Genomic DNA, 19,864 nt, shown 5'->3' with positions numbered 1-19,864 from the left:
GCCAGTTCAACAACCACAACTACCTCCATCAAGAGCATCCAAGAAGCGTCCCAGGTATCTGAAGCCTAGAATAAAAATGCGCTCCAGGCATGTGAAGGGTAGGCAGAGACAATCCAAGCCAGAGTTGTTATCATCAGAACATCGTCCTTTCTCAGCAGCATCAACACACCACACATATCCTACTCCACCATCAACACCATTTGTTTAAGATGCCACATATACAAGGCGTGGACTTACTGGTGCAAGTAAAGCAAAACATAACCTCCAACTCTCCAGCATTGATGAAGAGTCACCAACATTTGAATCATATGGAACTAGAGAAATTTCAAGTCCAATGGCGGGCACCTCAAGAGTTGGACGGCAACTATGGAAAGCAGGAAAGCAGGCATTTGAAGGGGATGAGGGTGAGGAGTATAATATGAGTAGAGGATATGATGATAGCAGTGATGAGGAGCTGTCTGGAGATGGACAGGATGGTGATAAGAATGTTGAACAATTATTGAATGAAAGTCATGGTACAACAGTTCAGAATATCCTTGATCAAACTGATCTAGCTGGAAAACAGGTAGCTGATTACATTAGAGGATCATTGAGCAAGGACAATGACGATTTTGATGACACTTTTGGGCCAAGAGTGAGAGACAATGCTTACTACCTGGGCAATAAGTATTTAACTTTTGGAGAGAATGGTGATGAAATTGTGCTGACTGACCCTGTAGATCAGGAAGAAAAGACCTTCACAGCTACATTGGGACTTTGTGAGTTGATTTTCAAGAAGAATCCAAATTGTGCATTAGTTGAATCTGCTGACAGACAGGCTTATGGAGAAATATTGAACTGGACCAGTGTGCACAGACAGAACAATGATCCAAGAGGTGAGATTGTTAACTACAACAAAGCTAAGTATAAGAATACAATCAAACGCCTTTTGGATGATAGCAGAGATGGTGGTCAAAGACATTCTGGGAGACAAGTGACTGGGAGAGGATCTATTGCCCCAAGGCATGATTTTAGTAAGGAGAAAAGTAAGAAGATCTATAGAGGAAGAGGTGTTCTGTCAGCTATCAAGGGAGCTGCTGGTACAATAGTTAATAAGGCAATTGACATTCTACCAGTTGAACTTCATATCCCTGGCTATCAATACTGTGGACCAGGAACAAAACTTCAGAAGCGATTAGCACAAGGTGATCCAGGAATCAACAAACTTGATCAGGCTTGCAAGGAGCATGATATTGCCTATTCCAAGAGTGGTGATACAGCAAGCAGAGCAGTAGCAGACAGCATCTTGGCAGAGAGAGCCTGGGACAGAGTGAGATCTGATGATGTGGGGGTGTTGGAAAAAGCTGCAGCACTAGCAGTCACCAACATTATGAAGGCTAAGGCAAAATTTGGGGGAGGTATGAAAAGATCACTGAAGGAAGTCAGCAGGGTGGTTGAGAAGGGGAAGAAACAAAAGATTCAACCATTGAAGAAGAAATCAATGAAAGGAGGTCGAGGTCTTTACTTGAGACATCAGAAACCAAAGGTTGGTACAGGTCTTTACTTGAGACAGCAGAGATCAAAGGTCGGTAAAGGTCTTTACTTGAGAAAGCAGAGAACAGCAACACCTTAGACATTATATTGAGGTACAATCAAAATCATAATGCTATACAAATATGGATATATATTGGATACATAGCAGATTAGATTCATTGTGCTGGAATCATCTGTGGAGAATAGACATTTTGTCGATCAACTGTGTATCTAGAACAATAGAGAAGATGGTACTCCTATTCTCAAAGTGGGCCGACTATGGTGAGACAAATTTACCATCAATCTCCCCATTTGATCTGAAGATGGTTGAGGATCATGTAGAAGATGAGGAAGAGGAAACTGATATGGAGGAGGACAATGAGGTAGAGGTGGAAGAGGAAGAGGAGGAGTAGGAAGAGGAAGAGGAGGAGAAAAAGGAAAAGGAGGATGATGTAGTGGTGAGAAATACTACTACACCTATACTTTTGACTCGAAGGAGCATCAATTACCTGAAGGAAAGAGGTTGTGAGGTGATTCAACATCAATGACAGGGTATTGTCTCTAACTGAAACAGTGTTCTAGAGGTATCACTGAATATCATCCGAAGACTATCAGACAACATAGAAGACTTGCCAAGGACTAGTGCTGGAAAAGGAGTCTACTACCTGGGACATCACCTGCTTGACATGGACCAAGGAGAAACATCATGGGAAACATCACTTTTCTGCACACTTAATATGATAAACAACTTGGATTTTGGAACAGAGATATACCTGCTTGTAGTAAACTTTTCAATGAAATAGATGTTGAATTGATCAATAAATAGCTAATTGTATTCCAAACTGTTTACTTATTACCTACCATCTCCTTAGATAAAGTTTAGCTATAAGTATATTCTGAGTGCCACTGACTGCGCTCAGAATGCTCATGCTCAGCCGGCGGGACAATTGCCAGCCGCAGCAGGTCGACTGTTGGTGGCGGTCGGACGACCGGTGAGGCGACCGGCGGGCAGTTCAAGATAAGTAGGGAAATTTTTTTCCCTTTTTCCCATTTATTCCCAATTTTAAGTGTTTATTTTTTTTTCTCGATTTTATGTGTTTTTTTTTTTATTTTTTTTCAATTTTTTTTTTTTTTTATGACCTTGAGGTTAGGGTGGTTGACCTGGATGACCTTGAGGTTAGGGTGGTTGACCTGGATGACCTTGAGGTTAGGGTGGTTGACCTGGATGACCTTGAGGTTAGGGTGGTTGACCTGGATGACCTTGAGGTTAGGGTGGTTGACCTGGATGACCTTGAGGTTAGGTTGGTTGACCTGGATGACCTTGAGGTTAGGGTGGTTGACCTGGATGACCTTGAGGTTAGGTTGGTTGACCTGGATGACCTTGAGGTTGGGGTTGGTTGACCTGGATGACCTTGCGGTGAAGGGCGACTCTGGGACACAAGTGTATATCTACTGTAACAGTAGATATACACTTGTGTCCCAGAGTAGATATACTGTTGAGCTACAGTATATATCTACTGTAACAGTAGATAACTGTAGCTCAACAGTATATCTACTGTTTAGCTAGGGTCTAAAAATTTTGTGATGAGGTGACTCTAATATTTCATCAAAGATATGCCCAAAATCAGCGTTTTTCTCAGCTTTTCTGCATTTTCTCAGTACTTTGACTTTCTGATGGAATGACGCATGCTCAAATGAAAAATGCGGGCGAGCGAAGCGAGCCCGCTGATCTCATTTTTGGACGATGCAGTCGGTGGTCCAGGGGGCGGAGCTCCCTGGCTAGACGGATATTGAGAGAGAAGCGAGCCTGACGGCTAGTTATCTTCATATATTTCTTGTCATTGTTTCTGATTGCATGTTAAGCTTCACTGACAATAAATAATACACAAAAGTAATCAAAGATTGTGACATATAGCAACAATACATGAAATAATTAGGTAGTAAAATGCAGTTTTAATATTGAACTGATAGTGTATTATTGAGATAGCAATGAGTTTTCTATTCATGATGTTTCTATTGGCTGTTAATATTGAAGTGATATGAGGATTGCAGGTTGATTTGGATGGTGAATGTGGTCGTCTGCTGGAGAGAGAAATGGCATTTTGTGAGAGTGTAGACATTAAGGCTGTGCAAAAGCTAAAAATAAACTTTCTACTCTTGATATTATTCCAAGTTTTTCGATTTGTATATCATCAAGCTATCAAAATGAAAAAGTTTTCGCAGGAGAACATTTTTATCCGATCATTACTTTTAGAGATATGAGCGACTGAAGTTTGAATTTTTGGGACAGAACATTTCAAATTCGCTAAGAGATAAATCCATGAGATTTAAAGGATGGGTTCTTCATGGTATTGTTGATCTAGTAAAACAAAAACTCTCTGAAAATATAAATGCTCAAGATAGTTACCAGTAGTAATAGTTATTCAGTTAACCAAAAATAACTCAACTAAAGTTATTTTTGGCTATTTTTAGTAAATTGAATAACTTTTTTAAAAATTGTTATTTTCAGAGAATTATTGTTTTACTAGATCAACAATACCAAGAAGAATCTATCCTCTAAATGTCAAGGATTTATCTCTTACCGAATTTGGAATGTTCTGTCCCGAAAATTTAAACGGTAGGCGCTCATATCTCAAAAAGTAATGAACAGAAAAAAATGTTTTCCTGAGAAAACTTTTTCATTTTGATAGCTTGATTATATGCAAATCAAAAAACTTTGAAAAATATCATGAGTAAAAAGTTTATTCTTAGCCTTTGCACAGCCTTAAGCAGCACAACAATACAGAACTCGATCCACAGCTTTCATGTGTCATTTCAATGAACATTTTTCATTGCAATTCCATTTCAAAATATCATTAAAATGGCCATGAACATTCCGGCCCTTAGTTCATCAACGCCATAACCCTGATTGAAGAAGGTGGTATCATCTGCATATCAGACAACTCTTCTGCCATCCATGAGAGCTACATCATACACTGAAATCAAAAAGAGAAGTGGCCCCAGGACAGAGCCCTGAGGCACTCCACAGTAGTAGAGATGGGAAGTTCGAATCACTTTACTGATCCGGGCCATGACCGAATCAATTTTAACGGGTAATGACCGAATGACACATATCTTCTCCACAATTGATACAGTTTTGTGTACGAGACAACACACCAATTGCCAGTTAGCTAGTGCCACCTGGTCGTGGGTTGGAATCCCGTAGTTACTGATGGATGCTTCATCATCTCATCAAATCACTCTCACACTTTCCAGAACACAGGCACAAACAAAAAACACTTTCGGCATCATAAGCAAATAGAATCAACTCTTTCTCTCTCACTCTCTCCCACTCTTATTTTCTCTCTCATTGCTTGATCAAATTCTCCTATCATTCGTTATAATTGATAGTGCTAAAATCTACAAAGTCATATCTCAATTCTTCTAATAAGTTAAGTTGTAAAAACTTTTCCTCTCTGTTTCAGATTGAAATTGTGAAACATGAGAGTCCATTTGAACAAATTGACATTGAAATGACAAATGAACCTTCTCATAGCAATACAGCTATTCATCAGGCAAGTATTTGCATTCTCAATGTACCTATTCACTCCGTGAGGAGGACAGTTGTAAACATAGTTACATTTCTTGGTTTGTCATGTAGCTTATTAAATGCTATCCTTCCTTCTAATCCCATCTCTAGTTGATTCTCAGATGAAATCATGAGGAGAGAAATATGAAAGGCCTATTCGAAAATCATGTGAAGAGAAATATGAGTTTCAAAAACCATGCTAAGAGAACTATGAGATTCAACTATCATTGTACTATATGAGTAGGTAACAAATGAATTTCATTAGCCCACCATGTGTTTGTGATAGAAGAAGTTATGCATTCTCCAAATCATGCAGTAATACCATTGAGAAAAGAATACAAGAAGATATTAAATGGTATAGGTCGTTTATGTTCTGAATATCATTTCGATTCTTGTTAACTCAAGCCAATTACAATCGACTACTGTCTATTACTGTTTTGGCCTTGTGAGAGTGTAAGAATGCAACAGTATGAGAGAATACCAGTATCACATAGCTTCACAAAAAATAACTACTAGGACTATTTACTTTAGTCAACAGTGAAATATGGAACATAACATTTTATACAATGGGATATCCTCTTATGCTATCTTTTCTCAATGGTAATACTCTAACAAGAGTCATGGAAAGTGATATTCACTTCAAAAATGTAGTAATTTCTACAGCTAACATCAACACTTCCAATTCAATTGATGCTGATAGTCCAGGTTGAAACTCACTATATTTTATGCAAAAATTCACCAATAGTATTTCAGTAAGTGCTCAGCAAAAATAGTTGTTTGTGGTTTTTCAATCTTCCCCTAGCTGTAAATCAGGTTATGAGATAAGACCAATCTTGTCCTTTGTCTACAGATCAAGAGAGAGAAGCAAGAAGATGGATTTGCAGAACATCAATTAACAACAAATAACATCAAACAGGAGCCAATAACCTCAGAGGAAGCCCCAACTACTACTCAAGTATATATCAACCAATTATCCTCATATTCCTCATTTCTTGCCATTGTTTCTGATTGCATCTAAAGCTTCACTGACAATACATACATAATACAGAAAAGTAATGAAAAAGTTTAACATAGCAACAATACATTAAATCAGTAGGTAGTAAAAATGCAGTTAATAGCTAGTGTATTACACAGATAGGAATGAGTAGTATTGTGAGAAATATGTGTTTTCACACATATTCATCCTGCATGTTTTTCATCAGCGTGATGCTTCCACTTTGAAACGAAAATGTATACAAGCGATAAAAAGAAAGAACTTTAATCCTACAAAACAACAGTTTACATGAAGTGTAAAAGAACAGTGTAAATAAACTGTGAGAGGAAAATTCAATTAGAGTGTGAAAGAACAGAGTAAAAAAATGTGAAATAACAGTGTAATTAGAGTGTAAAATAACAGTGTAAATAAAGTGTGTGAGAAAACTGTTGAACTAATAAATTGAAAAGTAAAAAATGCAAGTGTTTGAACTGTCCATAACATCATAAGATTTTAACTAACTGATAAACATATTCCTGATGGGGTTTTCTGTACCACAGATTTACATTATACGTATTTATATTGTGATCAAGTCTGTGGGAGCATCTTTTCTGAAAAAGAGTTACATCTAATTTAGTTTACCTTTGATTTACCTCTCCTTTGATTCTGATACAGGCTATTATTAAGTATTTCTGGTTGAGATGAATTTATCAATAGATCTATCACTGAATCGAGTAGGCTATGTCTATCAAGCTTAAAGTATGGAGAAATTATTGCATTTGTGGAATAAAGTGTTTTTATTTCAACAAATTTCTATTTGATTAGATACAAATGTCTTCATTCTGGAATTTAGATAGTATTCTGGTAATTATTTCCAAAGTCGTATGTCCCCACGCACTAGTAAGGTTTGGTTGGGTGAAATGAGTTTTGATTGTTAAACAGTGCATTGACAATTGTCACAGAAGATTTTTCAAAGTGTTAAAAAATAGTGAAAATTAAAAAAAAAGTGAAAAATACTTGATGTGTCCGTTGGAAATAATAACCAGTATTTTACCCAATAAAAAATCGATACAGTAACAATAGTTGGAGAGCATACATTGATAAGCTAGTAGAAACTACTCTTCTAGGAAGAATCAATCTACATGCTATGACGTCATTAATTAGTTGTGGGGCCTGAAGTAATAGTAGGTCTTGGACGCGTGGCTTTAAGCAGGCAGGTCGAGACGTGGTTACAGCTGTCACGGTTAGAGCACATAACCTATTCATCCATTAGATTATATTAGATTAGACAAGGTTACTTTATTTTTTCTCTCCCCATCTTTTTAATGATGTACTTATTGTATGAATCAATAAAGATTGGATGACTCATTGGATTTTCATGTTTTATGAACGTTATGGCGGCAGATGAATTCGATGTGTTGGCTAATTTATTGCTTTTACGATTCATATCTAAAGAATCATCAATTCTTACGAATTCGTAGGTTATATGTTCTAGCCATGAAGGCTTTAACGACACAGTTCAAGCTAATTGGCTGAGGGCGATGCCCACATAAGCTCTTAGGCTTGTGCGTGAGTAATGAGTGAGGGATGATGATGAGAGATGACGACTACGTTTTAGATAATCGGGACCGACGGCTTATCGTCTCCGAAAGATGGGGTGGCCGTATCTATGTGATTGTGCTGTGGCCAAAAACTTTTGCCCCGATCGAGATTCGAACTCGGATTCTCTTGATTATTAGACCGGCGCGTTATCACTTCCCGTCTCATACGCCTCTAAGGAATTGCACCTTTAGTTTCAATTTCACAATTACTCCTATATTTCTTCATTGATACTATCCACCATTCATGTTTGAATTACTCTTTAAATCTATTTCAACCACTTGACAATTAGCAGTCAGATTAAGAAGTTTCTACAATTCTGTCAATATCTTATTTTTTATGTCACATTAGGAAAAGTGTTTGTAATGGGAGTGTAGTGATGTAGTATTAGGAAAAATTTACATTATGTGATCAGAAAAATAATTAGTTGTAAGATGACTTAGCAATGAAATGCTTGTTCCCAAACTCTGCTCTCATTTGATCATAGTACCACAGTTTGTGTATGAGCAGTGTTGTGATATGAATATATTTGCAGACGGCAAATTAAGACGGCTATAAATTTCTGAGTTTGTATGTTGACGTAGCAATGGAATGCTTGTTCTCAAACTCTGCTCTCATTTGATCATAGTACCACTGTTTGTGTATGAGCAGTGTTGTGATTACAGATGGCGACAGTTGCAATAAATAGCAGCCAAGAACCAGCGCCAGAGTGCAGCACTGCATTCGCTCCAACCGATAATGACTTCAGCCAACAACATTATTTAATCCCTGGCTACAATCTAATATTCATCAAAGAAGAAGGTAAGATATAACTGTGTCTTGTTAGTCATATCAAAGTAATGTATTTGACAACACCTACTTGAATCAAATAAGCTTTCAAATTAAGCTGAGAAACACTGTTCAAGAATAATTATTATTAAACGAAATGCAAATTAAATGCTGTAATTCACAACGAAGACTTCTGCTACTGCAAATATTGACAACAGGGTAAACAGGTAGATGGAAATTCTATGAGCGCTACTATTCAAGAAGTATTTGTCAGCCCGGGAATCGAACCCAGTACCTACTAATTGCTGGTCAGAAATGCTTAAATCCTAAAACCAAACTGACAATCTCTGGATAGCAGCATTCATTTTATAGGAAGCCATAGCGGCCAGCCAGTCTACAGATAGAAATTACTGAGATATTGCAATTATTCAAATGTATTTTCCATCTGTTCAAGAATAGTTTGTTGTATATTTTCTCAAGTAATGTTGTATGTTTATTTTTGTAGATTCCCAAGATGGAGAAGACATTTCAGAAGAAGTTGACTTTGGCGCAGTGAAGAGTGAAGCAGAGATGTGGCCTTCTATCAGCGGCACTGCCAATGCAACAGAAGTGGGTGGACTGGATGCACATTCAATCTCTCCAGTGGAAAAGTGCACTGAGCCAACTGTGGCTGGCAAAAAGACCAAGCTCTACAGTTGTGCCGACTGCAGCTATGAAACAACATGGATTTCTGCTTTGAAAAAACACATTAGAACACACACTGGGGAAAAACCATTCAGTTGTATCTTCTGTGATTATAAATGTGCCACTTCAGGCTATATGAAAATACATATCAGATCACATACAGGTGAAAAACCATTTAGTTGCCAATATTGTGACTATAAATGTAGTCAGAAATTTAGGTTGAAATTACATCTCATAACACATACAGATGAAAAACCATTTAGTTGCGAATTTTGTGACTACAAATGTGCTACTTTAGGCAATTTGAAAGTTCATATCAGAACACATACCGATGAAAAACCATTTAGTTGTAACTTTTGTGACTATAAATGTGCTACATCAAGTGCTTTGAACACACACATCAGAACACACACTGGTGAAAAACCATTTAGTTGTAACGTTTGTGACTACAAATGTACTACTTCAGCCAATTTGAAAGTTCATATCAGAACACATACGGATGAAAAACCATTTAGTTGTAACTTTTGTGACTATAAATGTGCTGTTTTTAGTTATTTGAAGACGCACATCAGAATACACACTGGTGAAAAACCATTTAGTTGCGAATTTTGTGACTACAAATGTAGTCAGAAATTTAGGTTGAAATTACATCTCACATCACATACGGATGAAAAACCATTTAGTTGTAACTTTTGTGACTACAAATGTGCTACTTTAGGCGATTTGAAAGTTCATATCAGAACACACACTGGTGAAAAACCATTTAGTTGCCAATATTGTGACTATAAATGTAGTCAGAAATCTAAGTTAAAATTACATCTCATAACACATACAGATGAAAAACCATTTAGTTGCGAATTTTGTGACTACAAATGTAGTCAGAAATTTAGGTTGAAATTACATCTCACATCACATACGGATGAAAAACCATTTAGTTGTAACTTTTGTGACTACAAATGTGCTACTTCAAATGCTTTGAAGATACACATCAGAACACACACTGGTGAAAAACCATTTAGTTGCCAATACTGTGACTATAAATGTAGTCAGAAATCTAAGTTAAAATTACATCTCATAACACATACAGATGAAAAACCATTTAGTTGCGAATTTTGTGACCACAAATGTGCTACTTCAAATGCTTTGAAGATACACATCAGAACACACACTGGTGAAAAACCATTCAGTTGCGAATTTTGTGACTTTAAATGTAGTCAGAAAGGTAACTTAAAATTACATCTCAGATCACATACAGATGAAAAACCATTCAGTTGCGAATTTTGTGACTACAAATGTGCTTCTTCAAATACTTTGAAGAGACACATCAGAACACACTCTGGTGAAAAACCATTTAGTTGCGAATTTTGTGACTACAAATGTGCTTCCTCAAGTGATTTGAAGAGACATAACAGACTTAAACACACTGGTAAAAAAGCCTGTGAAGAAATAATTCTGTGATAAATGTTACTTAATGTGCTGATTCATGTACTTATAAGGCACATCATATTAGAACGCACACCGTTGAAAAATAATTGTATAGTAGTTTTATTGACATTGTTTTGTTTCGCAATTGAGATTTGTGTGATTGGTGTCAGATTCTCGTGCGCTCAATCATTTATTGTAACTTAATTGAGTAGAATTAAATGACATGAAGGTTTAGCACTTAGCAGATTGAAACATCAATTGGGATTAATGATTGCAATTTTACGCAAATTGAATCTATGTCTTTATCCATCTACCAGATTTACTTTTCTCTCCTTATATTAACTTATCCAGAAATATTAATTTGCAAAAATCAAAGCAACAAGTTGGGGAGTTTCTAATGCTTCATCCTTAAAACTTGGTCTTGCAAGGAGCTCTCCCACTCTCGTTTAATGTAAAACATATTCATGCCTCTTCAATTGTAAATTCGTAAAATTTAAAGCAATCCACACATAATATTTTTCCAAATTAAAATTATTTATTAAAAAGTTTATTAGTTTGCAATATGATTTACAACATCTAAAGAATTTCTGCATTGTTACAATTCTACAATATATTCAATTATATAAATCACAAATTTATAAAATACATAAGACACTAAATAAGTTTAGTAACTATTTTAAGGCTACAAGTTTTTTATTTGAATCCAATCAAGCCTCGTGTCTAGATAGGTTGGAGTTGGATCCGAGGGAGGAAAGCGGTAAAAAAATTAAAATCATCAAAAGTCATCCATCTAAAAACTCGAGAACCGAGAAATAAGCTCTATTCCTCAAATACTTTGAGATATTCTATGAGAAACTACATAATATTTTGAAACACTTTTAGCTTTAGCGTCTACTCTGAAGTGAATAGATGTGCCTAGTTCTGAGGCATTAAACAAATATATAAAAACCGAAATGAAAAAACTCTAGTTCATTCTGAAAAAAATAAACAATACAAAACAAGTCTCTATAATATTCTTCCTTCCTCGTAGTATGGCCTTATGAAGCTGAAGTCCATGATACTTCAATGATGTAATAGAAAACTACAGAATAATTAATTAATAAAACATTCAATGAATAATATAGAAATTAATCCTAAAGAAAGTCCATGCCTAGATGATGTGTAAATTTTTATAGATCATATGAGTTTCACAAGGTCTGGCAAGTTGTGTACAGTGTGTGATCTAGAGTTTTTGTCCTTTCTAACATGAATGTGTCTGTTTTTGAACCAAACGAATTGGAATTTTCCATCCTTTTGCATCGACTTGGCCGTTTTAAAAATATCGCGATTCGCAGGAGACATGGTTTCATTAACGAAGACAAGTTTTGCACTGTTTGGTCAACCAATTTCTGATAATGACAGATTGCCCTTGGTTTTTTTACTATTCATGAAGACCTCTTTATACGAATATGCGCAAAACCTAACAATAGTAGGAAAATGTCTTTCGGGCTCATTTTTTGCAAATTTTAAGCCAGCAGGAAGACGGTGGTAGTTATCTAGCATATAGTCTTCTGGTGAGAAGCCAATTGATGAAGAAATGTTTTTAATAATATCAAGCAAATTTTCCTCTTTATTGTAAGGGACGCCAATTATATCGATACAGTTTTTGCTCGTATATTGCTGTAAATCATTATTTTCGGAAACAAGTCTATCAATGACACTTTTCATTTGCATGCTGTCTTTTTGTATTGAAGCTATATTATCAGAACATTTTCCTATGCTAAGTTCGAACATTTTCCTATGTCTTTGGTATTTTTGTCTATTAATGAGCTGTTTTCTTTATTTAAACCAAATAAATGCTCAATACTCTTAATAATGTCTTTTTGTTCAGTTTTGATAGACGCAATGTCGTTCTGAATCACGTTTAGTTTATTGATAACAATGTCGAACTTAGCATTGAATGAAGCTGGATCGTCAGTTAAATCGTCACTTGGATTGTTATTTGGTTGATTCGGCTGCTTATCAGCACTACCCTCACCACCAGCACTATCATCCCCGCATCCCGCTGCCCCCAACACATCTTCTCTCCTATCCCCACTATTTACTGAGCCAGCTCTTGACCTTGTTGCCCGTTGATTCATCTTCAACTTTCAAGCTTGTAGAAATTTTCAAAAGTAAATTGATCAATATTCACAAAAACAAAACGCAATTAGAAATTTCCTTGACGAACACTGTATCACTAAGACTTTGTCATCACTTCTATGTAACTTATTTTCACAACTTTTAAGTAATAAACGACTAGGGAGTTGAAACAAAATAACAGAGCCTCAGACACAACCTTTCACTCTGACATCTCGATCGCTACTGATCGAATCTATATTCTTCTTGAATTGAAATTAGGGATTAAAAACTTTAGTTTCGCTTGGAAAATTGTAAGTACATAATATAGGTACAGTAGTACCTTGTCTTCTATGGGAGAACATCGGTAGGCTACCTGATTTTCGTCAAGACACTAATGAGCCTCACAACAGTTATATGTCAGCCAAGTACGCCAATTTCTTGTGGAATCATGTTTAATCTGAATAGTCATGATCAGACTCACTGTCATAATATGTAAAGTGTTTAGTGGTAGAGTGCTAGTAAATCGATAATTATCCATTCAATCTCACAACACAGAAAGATTGTCTTGTTGGGAGATTCATACACGAATCAAGGTTAATCTGATTTATAAAATTAATTGTAAGCTCACTGAATTTAAGCATTGAGTAATTATTAGACTGATAGACATGTGTCATGTGTTCAGTTATGAATTTATTCCAGTTAAATCACTTACTTGGCAGTGTTTGGAAAATGATAAATGTTATCTGGATGCTGACTGGTTCACTGTTGCCATGTTTATTTAAACTTGAAAACTACAAAATTCTCACCCACTGGCTCAAATTATCTATCATCTTTCTCAATTGAATGTCATTTTCATTGCAATGTTTATTTATTTTCATGACTGAGTTCAATATTATTGTAAAGCAGATGGAAAGTGTAATCTACCTGCAATATTGACAATGTAATCCCTAGTACAACAATTGATACAATTGTCTAGAAAATGTGTGGAAACAATGCTAGATTCTTTCTTCTCTGAAAAGTGGGTTTAATGAGAATTATCATCCATTCATTGATTGTGTTGACAAATTAATATTATTAATCACCCGAGAAATGTTCTTCTTTATTTGTACATCATGTACTAGTTTATTCAGGACAAAATGTCAGAGGTTGTCTGGTATAGCTCAGCTGGTAGAGCTGTCTCCTCAAATGTGAAAAGATCCATTCTGATGATCTCATCTTCATGACAATTAAATTTTCATTAAATTACCACCTCTTCAACAACAAAACGACAATATTGACTTTGCAAAACCCTTTGAACTTCTATGCTCCATATTATGATGTTATTTTTGTTAATATGGCTGCGTTGATATATTCAAAAAGCCTCCTGGCATATTACAGATTTTATCATTTATTTAGAATAAGATAGGATACAACTTGAGAGGGACTAATTGATTTTATGTTATGGACTGTTGAGAGTTTTATCCTTTTGAATATCAATTTTGTATTGTATCACAAACAGTTATAATTTACTAGAGATTCATTATATTAATATTATTTAGATTAGCCTATCAATAGTTTTTAGCAATCTATTGTAAGAGAAACTTCTTGTTAATAGATATTACATCTTTGAGGAATATTCTATACATTTCTCCTGTCTTCCATCATTATTTACTTCAATTTATCAACTTTCAATAAATTCTCGAAATAGTCCTAGCCTACAATTTTTATATTTCCAGCTTCTAGGTGTGGATTTCCTATTCCCCCACAGGTATCTGTGGTTATATTGCTATAATGTGTCTCTTTTTATATAATTTAACTTTCAACTACTGTTGAAAGAACAAAAATAATAAAGAAAAATCAAACATTGAATCTGTGGTTGTGATGCCTTTTTGCCTTAGTTTTTCATCATTAACTTATTCAATATTGAACAATAATATATAATTTCTGGTATGCACTAGGAATGAAGTTGACTCACATTCGTTATTGGCTCTTTGTTGTTATTGCTATAAGTAGGTAATTGCTCAGCAGATCAGTTGAAATGATGTGTCTGCTAAATCCTTTGAATGGGTTCGTATCACACTAGGACTAGAAACAGGAAGGGTCAGAACGAGTTGTTCTTTTTGAAAAAAAAACAGACATACATGAGCCATTAATATATTAGTAAGCTTCCTCCTCATTTGATTTTTTTGAAGATGTTGATGTTTTTGAGATGAAAAGCTTCATAGCTGGTTGGATCATTCTATACAATGGAAGAGTTTTGTGTGTAGAGAGTGAATCTCTCTTCTTTTGAGTGATTCTTTGGAATGTATTATAAATTTTGGGAATTCCTGTATTCTGATGAGTCTCTAAGAAGATTTCGAAAACTATCAAACAAAACAAGCTGTAACTTATAGGTCTACTCATCCAAAAATGATGTGATATCAAAAGGTAAGCATTGATAAATCGTTTGTAGAAAATTACAAAGTGAAATGGATCCATCTTATCCTTCCAATCTAAGCTTGAAATCTTACCTCCCACCAATCCGATTTCAACAATACAAGGTGTGTTCAAAAAGTAAGGTGACTGAATTTCGCGGGTAATGCACAATTGGTTTTCTATTTTGTTGCCTTAGTAGTCCTGAGCATTTATTTCAAGTGAATAGCAACTCTTGATGGGAAAACCCGTGTATAAGTGGTACAAGCTCTTCCAAGATGGTCGAGAAGATGCAATGACAAACCCAGCTCTGGATGCCCCAGCACTACAACAACAGATGAGAATGTCAAAATTGTGAACAAAATTGTTTTGGAAAATCATCGAATCACTATCAGAGAAGTTGCAGAAGATGTTGGCATATTGGTTGGCTCGTGCCATCAATTTTTTTGATATTTTGGGCATATGAAAGGTGTGTCAGTGAATTTTGTTCCAAAATTGTCCAATTTCAACCAGAAGAACCATCGCATGACAATCGCTCATGAGTATTGGATGATGTCAATGATGACCCTGATTTGTTCAAAAGGATCATAACAGATGACAAAACATGGGTATACGGTTATAAAGTCAAAACTAGGGCTCAATCATTCCAGTGGAAGCACACTGAACTAAGACGCAAATTTCTGAGCATACCAAAATAATATGTCTGACCTTTGTAACTGTCAAAAATAAACTAAACATGCTATTCACTTGAAACTTAGAAAATATGCACAGGAAATGTTTACTAATAATGCAACAAAATAAGAAAATCGAAAATCAAATGAGCAATGCCTGTGAAATTAAAAAAGTCACCTTACTTTTTGAACACATCTCGTATATTGATGAGAATATATACAAGGGACAATATTGTTTACTGTTTTTGAAGGGATGTATTCCTTTATGTCCTTTACAAGAACCAGGAGTTTTTCCCTATACTAACATTCCATTCATCACCTGGTTGCAATCCTTGTCGCAATCCAGTGTGATATGCTTGGCATTCTCTTTAGACTGATTAGTCCTCGTGACCTACGTGAGGTCCACTCCTGGTCTTCTTTGTAGGTCCTTCCGCGTAGGAAGGGGCGTCCAAGTTGCCTCTAGGGCACCCGGCCACCCTTGACTCAGCCTCTTGACCCACATTTGTGCCTGGAGTTTCACCCATCTCTGGTCTCTTGGGTTTTTTCTTTGCCCCTCTGAAACTTTGCAGGGTCAAAAGCCTCACCACTCCTAAGAAGTTTTGCCTAAATGGCTGCCCTTCTTTGAGAAGTGGTGAGTTTTGGCATCTCCACCCACAAACTCGTGACCTACGTGAGTTCCACTCCTGGCCTTTTTGTAGGTCCTTCCGCTGAGAGAGGGGATGCCAAACTGCCTCTAGGGCGCCCGGCCACCCTTGACTCAGCCTCTTGACCCACATTTGTGCCTGGAGTTTCACCCATCTCTGGTCTCTTGGGTTTTCTTTTTGGCACTCCGAAACTGCCCTGATGGGGCAGATCCTGTAGGTTTAAAGGCAAGGCAACTTTTGGAGTTGACTTGAAGTCTATTTTAGTCTCCTCCAACGACAAGCATGGATACTGTGGGTGAATTCTGGTTTTCAACACATTCTTGAGTTCGATGATCGACTCAAAGCTCCCCCAACCCACAGGGGGCTATAGACAATAACAGAATATCGATAAATTTGAAAAAAATACAATCATTTTTTATTGGGATGAGCATCGTGCTGAAAAAAATCGATTAAGAGATAGATTGATACAGAAATCATAGATTAATCATACTGAAAGCATCAATCAATGTCTTCTGTACCGATTTTCCAGCATTATTCAAATCAATTACCAATTGAGCATTATTTAAATAAAAAAAAGCAAGCGATATGAAGTCAAAACTAGGCCTAGTCATATTAAATAGATTGCTAATAAAGTGATAACAGATTTCAAGACTATTTATCGAGATGAATTTCATAAAGACAATAACCTTTTATCGATAACTTTGTATATCGACATTTTTGACAGATGATTTGATACTATCGAAATACAAACAAAAGAGAAAGACGGAAATTTTGAGTCTGGGTAATTTTTTTCATTTCAAATTGGATTTCAGTATTGATAAATCTCTTGATGATTAGTTTTGGTTTTCTTAATTCTCATTAGTCATGAGTAATCACGTAAGTAAGCGTTTCTGCAATATACAAACACTTCTCGAAACAAATATTTTGAAACTTAACCTCAACTATTATAAATATTTATGATCCTTCTCTTGTTCTCTAACTATCATAGTACATTACCTAAGTTAGATTCTGTATAGGCCTTATACTACCATACGGTAGTACATTACTTAAGTTAGATTCTGTAGAATAGAATAGAATATAATAGAATAATGATTTATTGACATAAACAAAACAATACACACTTTTCAATTATAAATTAAATCATAATCAAGCAAGAAGCTTGGCTTCTAAGCCGTCAGCTGAAGATGGAGTTTCATAATAAATTATTTAGTTATGCATAGGCTTTATTTCAATCATACATTAGTGACTATAGTAGTACCGTATTTAAAGTTATACAGTTTAAACAAAATTTCATCAGAATTTAATAAAAGAAACATATGGTATTATGAGACTAAAACTATGATTAATATTAAATTTAGAGAAAAGCTCAAAACAAAGCACAATGCGAATGATCAATAATTATTGAAATTATCTACTAAAAACCATCGGTATTTCCATGCGTCCCTACAATATAATGCTAAGTTCTTCCAATTTTTGCCATTCATAAAGTCCTTGAACTCATCCATTTGCAAAAGTGCCTCTCCCAACCACTTCCTTCTCCATTCTTCTAACACTGGACATCTTGCTATAAAATAATAGATATCCTCCTGCTCTTTTTTATTGCATAGCGAACAGCACCAATTTCTTTCCGGCATCCAAGGTCTGTAGTTCAAGTCAATTAATTCTCCTCTCGCCTTCATAATCCATCGAACCTCCGTAAATTCCAGGTCGCTTTCAAGATAGCTATCCTTTCCCAGGCTATGGTTCAGACTTTTGTATATCAGATGATATTCTGCATCTCTCGCCTTAGCCTGCAAGTTTTCCAAATTCTTTAATCTCACTCCCTCTGTCAACTTATTCAATTCTTTTTTCCAGTTAGGAACACTTCAAACACCCAAATTAATCTCAATTCCCAAATCTCCGGCTATCTAATTCCAACATTTATACCAAGACAATGGTTGATTAATTATCTGGAAAGCCAACTTTTTCGGATAACTCCCATCTCTATATGATAGTACTTTAAGAATGTAAGCTACCTGCAAGTTGAGGGTATATTCATATAAATGCGACTCCCTAGTTTCCAAGAGAAGAAGATAGTTAGGTGTATTCGAGGGCAATCCAAAGAATCGCTTAAGCTTCTCCACTTCATCAAACCTTCTATATCCCCATACTTGCGCTCCATAGCACATAACTGCCCTAGCAACCGCTCTAAACAATATCCACTTTGACGACAAAGGAACACTCGCCTCACTGACCAGTGACCATATGCTTCCATGCTGCATTCAATCCCATCTTTGCACACTTCAATTTTTCACTCATATGATTTGTAAAACTCAAATTTGGAGTAAGTATCATACCTAAATACCTACAGTTAGATTCTGTATAGGCCTAATATTTATTTTGTAATTTAGGCTCGGCTAGATGAGATTTCCATCTCCAGAGGCCAACTGGCAGACTTTTGTGATACGGTAACCCAACTGTAACCATGCTTCATATTTTTAGCTTGTTTATAATAAGTTATGCTTTGTCTCTTATGAGGAAAAATAAGATGCATCACCTAACAGACCAAGCATTCTGAAAACATGTTGAATAAACTTTAGTTCAGACCTTGTATGTCGCTTGTATATTAAGATTTAATTACCTACTAGGCAACTCTCGATTATTTCCAAAATATTGAAAGCTTTGCTAGTCATAATAGTAGCCTAGAACTTGTTATACAATGTGATATTAGTAGCATTTGCATACTACTGTAAATTTATATTTGTATGATTAGTGATTGAAGACTGCCGTCTAATTTGTGTGATTTTGTCATGAGTCGCATATTAAATCAATTATTGCAACCAAATATTTGGCTCAAGGTCAATTTAAACTTGAGATATAATTTAATATACTTATTGAAAAAACTTGAAGTACAGAGCAACTTGAAAAATGACTTTTCTCTGCTGTTTCCAGGTTTCTCTGTTGCAAAATATGGAGTACCTAGTCTGTGAGTACTCATTAATTTATTACATCTTGGTTTATGAGCTTTGATGTCCTATAATGAGGAGCACTAAAATCATTCAGCATTAGTTGAATTAGAAGATGCATTGATGTTATATACTGGAAATATTGGCAGCTTAAAGTAAATCTCAATTTAAGCATCTCTTCTAAATCTCAGCATTCTACCAATTTCATGCATGTGATACACTCTTTTATATACTCACATGTTGTTTTGTCACCCAAATTTGAATTGAATGTACGGTAGGCTATTCATTGAAAGAGAGAGAGAGTTTATTGTGTGTCATAATACAATTGAAGTTTTAGTTTTCAAAGATATAATTGATAATAGTTCAATCAGCCGCCATTTTGGATAAAAGTGTCATAGAACAACTTTTTATATCATATTTCTCGTTTTTAAATGGCCTTTACAATGATGTACCACAAATGGTTGTTTACATTTAAAATATCCGAGTTACAACACTTAAGTCACCCCCTGATGTGGGGTTGAAAATCATTTGTACTTCAAAAGGTAGAGTTTTTGACCAATAACTTATCCTGAAAGTTACAGTAT

General features: G+C 35.6%; 1 protein-coding gene across 33 annotated transcripts in view; it reads left to right on the top strand.

The window, feature by feature from the left end:
- LOC111045351 (zinc finger protein 699) overlaps nucleotides 1-19,864 on the top strand; it is a 201,113-nt gene that overhangs the window by 10,005 nt on the left and 171,244 nt on the right. For 28 of the 33 annotated variants that reach the window (XM_039434187.1, XM_039434181.1, XM_039434170.1 and 25 more), the window contains 2 exons: nucleotides 4,977-5,066; nucleotides 5,931-6,035. The exons of 1 other annotated variant lie outside the window; for it this stretch is intronic. In XM_039434187.1, the coding sequence (XP_039290121.1) occupies nucleotides 4,977-5,066; nucleotides 5,931-6,035 (195 nt within the window). The remainder of the gene's footprint in view (nucleotides 1-4,976; nucleotides 5,067-5,930; nucleotides 6,036-19,864) is intronic. 4 more of the 33 variants (XM_039434184.1, XM_039434174.1, XM_039434193.1 and 1 more) reach the window with 2 other exon arrangements.

The sequence above is a fragment of the Nilaparvata lugens genome, chromosome 8, assembly GCF_014356525.2.
Source record: "Nilaparvata lugens isolate BPH chromosome 8, ASM1435652v1, whole genome shotgun sequence".
Lineage (NCBI taxonomy): Eukaryota > Metazoa > Arthropoda > Insecta > Hemiptera > Delphacidae > Nilaparvata > Nilaparvata lugens.
This window is presented reverse-complemented; position numbering and strand designations above follow the sequence as displayed.